Source organism: Megalobrama amblycephala, linkage group LG16 (genome assembly GCF_018812025.1).
Source record: "Megalobrama amblycephala isolate DHTTF-2021 linkage group LG16, ASM1881202v1, whole genome shotgun sequence".
Taxonomy (NCBI): Eukaryota; Metazoa; Chordata; class Actinopteri; order Cypriniformes; family Xenocyprididae; genus Megalobrama; species Megalobrama amblycephala.
Genome location: NC_063059.1, coordinates 460,544 through 472,570, shown reverse-complemented (window position 1 = coordinate 472,570; position 12,027 = coordinate 460,544). Strand labels below are relative to the sequence as shown.

The following is a 12,027-nucleotide window of genomic DNA, read 5'->3' as shown; positions in this document are numbered from 1 at the left end:
ACGAATCATTCCAGAAGCTCTTCTTCTTGCACCCATACAATGGGACATAATCACCGAACTCACACAAGCCAATGAACAAACTGCTCCGCCCGCTACTTGTCCACCTGACCGAATCTATGTACCAGCACCACTAAGAGAGAGGGTTCTGCACCACGTCCATGATTCACCCAGCTCTGGCCATCCTGGAATCACTGCTACACTCAATCTACTTCAGAACCGATTCTGGTGGGAAACCATGCCTCAAGACACCACAAAATTCATCCAACAATGCACAGCCTGTCAAACATCAAAATCATCCCACCAAGCACCCGCTGGCTTATTACAACCTCTTCCCATTCCTCAACGCCCCTGGTCACACATCACCATAGACTTTGTTACCGACTTACCACCTTCTCAGGGAAACACCACCATTCTAACTGTAGTTGATCGATTCTCTAAAGCCTGCCGCCTGATTCCTCTTCCCAAACTTCCCACAGCTCTCGAGACCGCTGAATTATGTAACTATGTATTTCGTCTGTATGGATTACCTGAGGATATTGTGTCAGACAGGGGTCCCCAGTTCACGTCACAGGTTTGGTCTGCATTCTTTAAAAACCTCAACATAAACATTAGTCTCACATCAGGCTATCACCCCGAATCGAATGGTCAAACTGAACGACTTAACCAAGAGCTCACACGATTTCTACGGACTTACTGTCAGAAACAACAATCTGAATGGAGTCGCTATCTGATGTGGGCAGAATATGCACAGAACTCCCTACGCAAACCTTCTACGGGAATGACCCCCTTCCAGTGCGTCCTAGGCTTCCAACCACCCATGTTCCCTTGGTCAGGGGAACCATCTGAACTTCCTGCAGTCAACTCCTGGATGCAAGGGAGTGAGGAGACCTGGAATCTGGCTCATCACCATCTACAACGAGCGGTCAGGAGACAGGAGGAGCAGGCTAACCGTCATCACCGACCCAATCCTCAGTATGCCGTCGGTCAATGGGTCTGGTTGTCCACCCGGGACCTACGAATGAGACTCCCAAGCAAGAAACTCAGTCCCAGGTATGTCGGGCCTTTTCAAATTCTCAAACAAATTACCCCAGTATCATTCCGTCTAGATTTACCTGCTAATTATCGCATTTCTCCCACTTTTCATGTTTCCCTGCTGAAACCCTCCGGGGGTCCGAGAGGGGGGCTGGAGGAGGCTGAGGGTCCACATCCCCCACCACTGATGATCGAGGGCGAGGAGGCTTACCAAGTTCGAGGGCTACTCAATTCCCAGCGCCGGGGTCCGAGGCTCCAGTATCACTTTGACTGGGAGGGGTACGGTCCAGAGGAGCGATCCTGGGTCAACGCGAATGACATCCTGGACCCCACTCTTGTGGAAAAATTCCACTGGACGCATCCGGAGAGACCGGCCCCGTGACCTCGTGGAAGGCCTTGGCGCCCGCCTCCTCGCGTCAGGAGCTGCTCGCAGGATGGGGGCTCTGTCACGAATACAGCTTCTCCGGCGCATCCTCGGGACCACCGGAGGGAGCCATCCCCTGAATATTGACTGTTCGTATCTGGACTCCATTTCCCATAGGCCCGCACTCCTGGGACTGATCACCCATGCACCTGCACCATATCACACTCACACTATTTAAGACACACACACACACTCTCAGTCGTGAAGTCTTGATTTGCTGTAGTGATCATTTCTGAGCGTTTCTTGTGGACTGTACTTCTGCTATTACCTGGACTGTCTATCTCTGCTGAACCTTGCCGCCTGCCTCGACTCTTGCCTGTTTATCGACCTTGTGATTGTTAGCTGCCAGTCTTGAACTCTGCCTGTGACCTGTTTATGCCTGTCTGCTGCCAGCCCCGACCATTGCCTGTCCCCGATTACGGTACTGTCTTGCCCTTGTTTAATACTAACGTTCTTAATAAAACTGCAAATGGATCCTCTGTCTTCAGACCCATCATTACAATGTCTAAAAAGCTGACATCTCAGTTAATCAGCTCCTATAACACAATGAATATGAACAATTAATCTTTCATAATGTCTACACTTCTAACCGCCCGTGCCCGTCCTGCTATCTCATAACATTCAACTCAGACTGCAAGCTCAAAACTCTATAGCTAAAAAAAAATTAAAATAAAATAAATAAAACAAATCCTGCTGTGACATTGTTTCACTGTCTGGGTGTTTTAGTATCATTGTATAATGCTGACTGAATTGGAAATCATGAAATGTGATCATTATTATTTTGGAAAAAAGTACAAATAAACTAGTGGATTGACTCCCAACCCTACTAGACACACACTCTAGAATTTCTTTAATGAATACCTGTTGATATTTTCCCTCAAAGTCCCCGGTAAAGGTCTCTCTCCATTCTTTAGTGAAGTCCTTACTCATGAAATCTATGGCAATGATATTATTCCACATCTGTGAAGCAGAACAAACAAAATTATATTTAATAAACTGTATATAGTTGAAATCTACCATTGGGTAATTTGTTTGAACACACTTGCTCTGCTTACCTCAATCTCTGCAGTGAAGCTGACAGCTGATCGAAAGCCTTTGTTCAATAGTTTGGCTCTGAAAGCTTCTCCAATCCATGCTCGGACAGTTTGCTTGGCATCACTGAGTAATGCATAAGTCTTCTCAGAAAAAGAGTCTGTTTGTTGTGTAGTCTTGGGGTTGAACAAATGTCAGGCATATTGAATCAGTCTTCTGAACATCTATTAGCTTAAATCAGTTATTTAAGACAAAAATAATTTGATTTCAACATGAAATACCTGGGCACATTTTGATACAGAAGCCACAACGTTCACGCAAGCAAGAGGGATATCAGTTTTCCTGACTTCTTTGCACATCTTCTCTAGAAGTTTGCAAGCTGCTTGTATGCACTGAATGCCATAATCCTCATTCGGACAGCTACAACAGTAATGAAAGCCAGTTAATGAGTGCACATTGATAGGGTTATTGGATTTTCATCTAGAGAAATTAAAAAAAATAAAAAATATTTATATTTATATATAGCCCCAAAAGAGCTGTAGACCCTCTTGTTTTTGTAATTCTTCTTAGGGTATGCTGATTAGGGTATGTATATATATATATATATATATATATATATATATATATATATATATATATATATATATATATATATATATATATATGACAATTAAAGGCTCATTATTATAATTTTCAATTTCTCATTTTACCTATGTGGTGTGGTGGTAATTTTCTTACTGTGGTGTTTACCACTTGAAAGAATGTAGAGGAAACACTGTAGCATTCATGGTTCATGTTTGGCTAATAGCTGCTGTTCTACACTATTGTGTTTTTCCACTGGCAGCCACTCAAATGAAGATGTGCTCAAATTTTGGCAAGCAACAATAAACAATTTCATTATATTGTATTAGATGTTTCACTAGTGATATAGAGTGAATGGTAACTTGACATTTGCACCTCAAAAACTATTATTCACACAAAAGGCAATATTACATTAATTTATTTAAATATAGAAAGAATTTCAGAGACAAATTAATTAAATATTCATAGAGCTGCACAATTCTGGATAAATTGAGAATCTTCTTAAAAAAAATGGAGATTGCAATTCTTCCATGATCAATCTAACAAAATAACATGTAGATTTTTGAATACACAAGGAGTCTGACAACAGCTGGTGTACGGAGATCTGATATTGAAGTGCAGTAAATGCCTCAACCTGTGTGAATTCCTGTTTATGGACAGCGTTTCACAAGGATTACATACATATTTGTCGTCTTTGAGGATTTAACAGGAACTGTGGATTATACTTTTTTTGTGATTTTGCAAGACCTTCATCGTTTGGATTTCTGTCTGTCTCACCAACTTCTTCCAGATAAGAATTGTCTATTGTTCACATGTGTTTATACAGGTGCTGGTCATATAATTAGAATATCGTGAAAAAGTTAATTTTTTATTGTAAATTATTTTTAAAAATGAAACTTTCATATATTCTAGATTCCCTACATGTAAAGTAAAACATTTCAAAAGTTTTTTTTATTTTTTTTATTTTGATGATTAGAGCGTACAGCTCATGAAAGTCCAAAATCTCAAAATATTAGAATATTTCCTAAGATCAATCAAAAAATGGATTTTCAAAACAGAAAAGTTCAAGTTCTTTAAAGTATGTTCATTTGTACACTCAATACTTGGTCGGCAGCACATATTACAGCAAATGACTTGCTCCTAGCACAAATTACAACATCAGTGAAGTGTGGCATGGAAGTGATCAGCCTGTGGCACTGCTGAGGCACTATTGAGCCTTCAGATCATCTGTATATTGTTGGATCGACTGTTTCTCATCTTTCTCTTGAAAATATCCCATAGATTCAGGGGTTAGGCATGTTGGCTGGCCAATAAAACACAGTAATATCATGGTCAGCAAACCACTCGGAAGTGGTTTTTGCACTGTGGGCAGGTGCTAAAGTCCTGCTGAAAAAAGAAATCAGCATCTCCATAAAGCTTGTCAGCAGATGGAAGCTAAATAAAATAGATAAAATGCTCCAAAATCTCCTGGAAGATTGCTGCATTGACTTTGCACTTGATAAAACACAATGGACCAACACCAGCAGATGTCATGGGCCCCCAAATCATTACTAACTTCAGAAACTTCCCACTAGACTTCAAGCAGCTTGGATTCTGTGCCTCTCCAGTCTTCCTTCAGACTCTGGGACCATGATTTCAACATGAAATGCAAAATTTTCTTTTATCTGAAAAGAGGACTTTCGACCACTGTTCACTGTGCAGTTCTTTTTCTCCTTAGCCCAGGTAAGATGCTTCTGATGTTGTTTCTGTTTCAGAAGTGGCTTGGTAGTCCTTTTCCTGAAGATGTCTGAGTGTGGTGGCTCTTGATGCACTGACTCCGGCTTCATTCGACTCATTGTGAAGCTCTCCTAAGTGTTTGAATCGGCTTTCCTTGACAGTATTCTCAAGCTTGTGGTCATCCCTGTTGCTTGTGCACCTTTACCTACCCAATTTCTTCCTTCCAGTCAACTTTGCATTCAATATGCTTTGATACATCACTCTGTAAACAGCCACCCCATTCAGTAATGACCTTCTGTGACTTACTCTCTTTGTGGAGGGTGTCAATGATCGTCTCCTGGACCATTGCCAAGTCAGCAGTCTTCCCCATTAGTGTGGTTTCAAAGAACAAGAGATACATGGAATTTATACTGTAGGGATGGTCATTTAATGAAACTCAAATGTAAATATTCTAATATTTTGAGATACTGGATTTTGGACTTTCATTAGCTGTACGCTCTAAACAACAAATTAAAAAAAAAAAAAAAACACTTTTGAAATGTTTACCTTTACATGTAGGGAATCTAGTATAAATGAAAGTTTCATTTTTTAAAATAATTTACAATAAAAAAAATGAACTTTTTCATGATATTCTAATTATATGACCAGCGCCTGTATTTGGTGGTATTTATTGCACCTCTATTTTGTGAGACATTCAACTATTATTTCTCATTCATTCTCATGAATTCTCAAACCGAGACAGACTCAATTCAGAAGAACTGTGGCCGTGTCTCCAAGAAACTTGAAGAAACCGACCCGCAAAGCTACAGTACTGTGAAGAGTATTAGGTATTTGTGTAAAAATGCTGTAAAGTGAGGATGCTATCAAATAGATTTTATTTATCAATTAACTTCTATTAACTAAATCAAATCAATATTTGGTGTGACCACTCTTTGTGTTTAAAACAGCTTTTGTCCAGGTACACTTGCGTATCGCTTTTCAGGAAGATTTCTTCAAGCGCCTTGGAGACACAGCCAAAGTTCTTCTGTTGTCTTCTTTTCAGAAAAATTGTCAAAATGAAGTGAGTTTTTCCTTAAAACAAGCAAAATAATCTTATTTCAGTCCAAAAACAAGATTATTTTTGCTTAAACCATTGGCAGATTATTTTGCTTGTTTTAAGGAAAAACTCACTTCATTTTGACTTTTTTTTCTGAAAACAAGAAAATGATTTTTACTTGTCTAGAAAATGCTTCTTGATTTAAGAATTTTTAGATATTTGGACTGGAAACAAGACAAATCTAAGTAAGAAAAGCATTTTTTTGCAGAGTGTATATTAATTAGAGCAATTTTTTAAATAATTTGAACAGAGTCAATGTCTCATTCATAAAGATTTGTTTTGTTATTGGATGAATCAGCATTTGTGAATGAATCTCTTGAATGAATGGTTCAAAGACAAATACTGTTTTTTATAGTTATTTGTTGCCACCACCTGGCATAATGAGATAATAATTCAATACATACAAGTGTCAAAAACTTTCAAGAGGTATTTTGATTGCTTCCATAGACATCAGTGTTCATACCCACACTATAAACATTAATCCCAGTACTTCTGTGATTTGTATGTTTGTAACACAGAAATAACAATTATGTGTTTGAAAAGACTTTGAAGCTGTTTCTTACATGGCTGCTGCTCTCTCCGGATCTACGGCAGCTCAAAGACAGATGTGAATGTTGCAGTTTGATGATTGTAACTTCAAAGGTTTAACCAAAGTCCCCAAAGTCCTTTCACGTTTTGTTGCTACCCATGTTAATCAATGAGTTAAAATCGGAAGTGTGAAGAATAACTCTCACTACCCATTAACATGGGTAGTGCCAAAATACGCTCTGCTCATGCTCCGCTGATGCTTGCGATGTGAAACAGGTGTAAAAATAATATAAATCGCTGCCATTTAAGAATAAGATTGCGTGGGTGTTTGAATTGAGATCGTAATCTTTTAACAATTAATAGTGCAGCTCTTATTGTTCATTTTATTTTTAGTTTCATTTTAATTTTAGAACTTTACCTGTATCTTCGTTCGATCAAGTGAATCTGAATGTGTTCCAGAATCTTCAAAATGCTCTGCAACAACATAATAACAATCAAATATACATGATTTAGACTGCTGTATTTTTCTCACTCCATGGTAATTTAATTTGATCTTTTTTATGCATATATGGTTATTTTTTTCTCATAGCTTGACACTCACTGTTGAAGTCCTGTTTGATATTTCTTTGGGGCATTTCATGATGAAAATCTGCAGGATGTCCAGGAGCTCTGCATGGATGATGGAGTTGCAATCGATTAACTCGTCTACAGTCATCAAGTACATCCAAGACCGTGCCAGCAGTCTGTCTACCTTCAACAAATGTCTGTGTGCCTTCATGAGATCCAGCATCTCCCTAAAATAGAGGGATTTAACAATTAAAAAAAAAAAAAAAAATGAAAAACTAAGGACTCGCCATGGTACTTTCAACTGAAGCCCAAGTGGCCTCAAATGTTTAATGGCATCTACCAGGAAATTTAAAATGAAAACCACAGAAGTACATCTGGAAAACTATTCAATACCTAGATTTAATACCTTTTATCGTTTATCACATGTGGTGATTTCAGTCCCTGCAGGCCAATCCAGCTCTGCTCTGATTGTGTGCTGCCTTGATTATACACTGGCTGAAATGGCTTTGAAGTGCCTTTGAGAAGATGCAGCAGTGGAATGACGATGATCCAAGTGGACATGTGCTCTGCTCTTATCTTTTTGATCAGTTCGACCACCATGTCAGACAAGCTGAAGAGGGAATCAAAATGAAAAAGCTGGACTCAAGTCTGTTCTCTGCTCATTAAACCAATGTTCTGGGTTAATATAAGGTATGTCGAGTGCACCTGTGACATACTATGGAAATATTTATAATAACATTAAGTAATTTATAAATTATTAGTTAATGATGAACGAATAATTTTCAAAACATGACTATACCTTCATAATTGATTAATAAGTGGTATGCTAATGATTTACAGATGTGTTGTAAGTTATCTTAATGTGTAAATCATGAAATAAAACAGATCATTAGTAGATGGTTTATAAATTATTGGTTGATACATTATGTATCACTTATAAATCATTGAAGCATTTATGTCAAAATTGTTTTAGTATCATTATCTTCAATAAACAATTGTTAACCGTGAACAAATGTTGAACAAACCTTTAGTAAATTATCAGTATATGATTTGATGTAGTTGTAAGCTGGTCAGTGTTCAAAAGCACAATTTTTATGAAGAATGTTTGTTTTGAAGTTGATAAACATTTATAAATGCCTTACAGTGATTCCAGTGGATTATGTTAAATGCTTTCACTCTTCAGCTCAGACTTGTGTTCTGTGTGTGCGGTCTAGTGATAAAGTGAGTGAGGTATGTTTGATTGTTTTCCATGTATTTCGATGGTGTGATATTGTTGATTAACTTGAACAATGTCAAATGTGTAGTTAATGTAATGAATGTTTTGTTTATATTATGAATGCCATGATGCTGTGATGATATTGTTATGATGCATGGAGAGAATTTGCAACAAAGAATTGAGACAACGAATACTTCAGCAATTAAGTTCATTGCATCTGAGAAAAATAAATCGAAGGCACCCGTCAAAAACTCTCTGCCTCTTTTCATTGACGCCGAAGGGCTGTTACAGTAAAACTCGCTGCTACACATGGTATTTTCATTGTGTCACTGTTGTTTTTACATGGATTTTTTTCAAAAATTTAAAACAGCCTGTTGGTCATTCTTAATGTCAATGAATGATACAAACACAGTAGTTTATACTTTTGAGGATATCCATATGGGTTTCATGGACGTCACTGTATTTTATCACCACCATATTTGTGTCCGGTCACAGCTGCGTGACAGCATCCACAACTACCAGAAAAAGGCCAACAAAACACTCTCAGAAGATTCACAGCAAGTTTACAGTATGTCTGGGATATGTGGTGCTGTTAGCTGTTTCAACAGTCATCAGAACTACACATTTATTTGATCCCAAAGGAGTTAGATCGGCAGAATTATTGGCTTCATTCAGAAAGGACCACACCACTGGCAGCCAAACAGCAATGCACAACTGGCATAAAGTTGGTTTGCCATTAGACATTTGATATTCGCAAATTTAGGGACCGTCTCTAAAGTTACATCCGAAATTGGTATGCACTATTCCACCTTCAATAACATTTGAAGGGAATAATTTACAGTCATTAAACCAACTGTAAAGTCTTCATCTACATGTCAGCTATAATGCACACCTTTATATTTTTAATATTTATTAAAATAAACTGTGTAAAAATGGCTTTTTTCACAACTGTATATACGGTCATACATAAATACGCAATAATTTAAAGCTCAATAACATTTGAAGGGAATAATTTATGTATGAGCCAATATAAAGTAGTGGGAAAAAAAACATTTCTACATATGATTTGACATTTTATATTATGACTGTAAATTATTCCGTTCCGGATCACGCTACAAATGTGATCTTCTAGAACATGATGATGCGTTGTGTCTGTTATCCCATAATTGCCACTTTTGGACACAGTGGCTGTGTTTTTTTTGTTTACATAATCTTGCTTTAATGGACATTTATATAAGAAAACACTGCAAAAACAAGCTGTTATATTCTGTTATATATGTATTGTCCAACATTCCCAATTTTTTGTCCTTAATTTAATTTCATATGTTGGTAATAATTCATTGTTTATAAGCCTTTTAAAGATTTTTAACCCAAATTGACTGGGTTTCTGGAGAGCAAAAGTTTTGTGAAAAAGTGGAGACTTAAACACAAAGTGTGTAAAATAAACTGTTAAAGGATTTGATGATCACCAGTGATAGTATTTTATTCTGTGTTGTCATCATTCAGGTTGGATTTCAGCTTTAACCCTTAAAACCCACTGTTGCAGAATTATAACAACACTTTCAAAAATTTAAAAAAAAAAAAAAAAAATGCCTGCAAATGTTTTTTTCTCTCAAGACCACATTTACATAGTTATGGGTTCTACTGTTTGTTCTCACAATGCTATTGGAAAGAAGAAGTGTTTATATGTCCAGTCATCTGGCCATGAAGTTACTCTACCTGTAAAAAAAAATCTCCTTTTTTTTTTACATGACTGGATTTGTCAAGATTCAAGTAAATAAAATTCATTACATATTTTCTGTGTGTTTATTACAATGTCTAGAACACATACATATTTAGTTATTTTGGAAAACATTCATCAAATTTGATTTAGAGCTTGTTAAGTCAATGTTGTAATTCTACAGTGAGTCAAAATAGCCTGTGATCCTACATGTTACATAAGGACACTGCACTTCTCAAATGGTCACAAATTGAAATTTAAACTGTTAGATTCATTGTAACTAAGTTCTAAATGTGCTTTTATGTTAAATTTGTACTTCGTTTAGCCTATACCAGAATTAAACACAGGGCCGTATGTGGAATTTGAAACTCCATCATCTAGAGCAGTATCTGAAACTCCCTGTATCTTTGTAGTTTTTTTAACTTCTAAATGATCCTGAGATTTTTTATGAATGTTGCCCAAGTAGCAGTTTATAGCATTAGCAGATAGAAAAACAGGCTCTGGATGTTCTGGATTTTTGGGGGCAGATGCCTGTTGCATTGTTCAGGGACAGGTGTGAATGCTCTTGAATATGAACCTGTAAGTGCTCTGGGGGGATGCATGTGTTCCTTTAGTATGATAAGTAGAGAGCATAATAGGCCAGACAGACCGTATTGTTTGAATGTAGTAGTGGAATTTTGGTTAGCATTTGCATTGAAATTATAATACTTTTTTATTATAATACTTTGGCAGTTTTTGTTCGTCGGCTGACTAAGTTTTCCTCAGTGTGTTCTGCACCGTCGGCTGAAGTTAGTCCTTGTCGCCTTTTTTACGGCTGATTTGAAATGTTGAATCGGCGTTGGAGCTCGTCGGGCCATCTGATCATTCTGATTGGCTGTTCAGATACTGCCACCCGCTGGTTCGGAACTGACGTGCTACTTGGCCGTCGACTGTCTAGCGTTGGTTTGGTGTGTCAGGGCAACTTTGGACACAGAAGCTGCCGACGTGAGCCAAACCCGCAGTCTGCTTTCATCACCACTAGTTCGTCAGTGTCGGCTTGGTGTGTTCCTGCCTTGACACAATGACAAGTCATTCTAATAGGACTTTTATTTTGAAGAGTAGCATCACAGGCAGGATTTTGTGAGGGAAATGGGTGTAATCCCAAATCTGTTTTGCATCTAATGAATACAAGTTTTTTACTAGTAAGAATATGATTGTAGATCTCTGTATGTAATTATGACAAGTAACACTGGGAAAAATGTAAAGTGAAATGGCTTGCAATAGATGCTGTCAAGTACGTACTGTGCCGTTTGCAGTATCACCGGACTTGTGTCCTCCCGTCTTTGGGAGTCCGTTCTCCTCAGTCGAACTTGCCAAGTCCGAACTATTAAGTACGCAAGTCCACACTTTGCAAACTTAAGAAACGCCCATAATTTTATGTAAGTTACAGAATGAAATTAAAGTGTATAATTGCTGCAAACATTCCCCTGATCTGCATTTCCATCCTTCAACGTGTCACGCTGCACCTCAACTCAACACAGCAACTCAAATTCGGCATGTCTCTGATGGTCACAGATCACAAGTGACAACCAATAAGGAGTGAGATTTGACATCACCGCTGCAAACCTGTGTTTGAAGCCCCAATTTTAAATGGATGAGACGGTGGATATGTATGATTATTAATGCTTAAAGGTGCACTAGGTTATATTTTCTGTCCGCTAGAAGCCTATTCAAAACAAAGGCGTAGCTTGATGACGCCAAGTTTGAGCGCAGAATCTTGGGACATGTGGTCTCCATCTCAACGGACGGTGCAAAAGAATAGGGATTAGGACTCGGGAAGAAATCATGTTCATGGATGTGATTATTAACATTACTGTAGTGTGAAGCAGAGCAGGAGCGAGTGTTGTGGAGCTGAACGAGGAGCTGGAGCGATTGAGCAACACACGCCTCACGAGCAGCGGGACTTTTATTATGACACAGTCGCCGGCGCCGCTGCCTCTTTTCCGGTCATGAGTATGAGGTGATGCAGCTCTGTTTATCATATTAGATACATTTGAGAGTGTTGAAAATGATGTTATAACGTTACTCTGTGCGTTCGCTCGGCGGCTGCTGTGAGACACTGTTACACACTGCAG

The 12,027-nt window shown here is 38.1% G+C and overlaps 1 protein-coding gene across 1 annotated transcript in view; it reads right to left on the bottom strand.

The window, feature by feature from the left end:
• LOC125248521 (E3 ubiquitin-protein ligase rnf213-alpha-like) overlaps positions 1-12,027 on the bottom strand; it is an 86,673-nt gene that overhangs the window by 64,970 nt on the left and 9,676 nt on the right. The window contains 6 exon segments of the mRNA XM_048160446.1: positions 2,318-2,416; positions 2,512-2,664; positions 2,770-2,908; positions 6,829-6,884; positions 7,012-7,204; positions 7,384-7,587. Of these exon segments, the coding sequence (XP_048016403.1) occupies positions 2,318-2,416; positions 2,512-2,664; positions 2,770-2,908; positions 6,829-6,884; positions 7,012-7,204; positions 7,384-7,587 (844 nt within the window).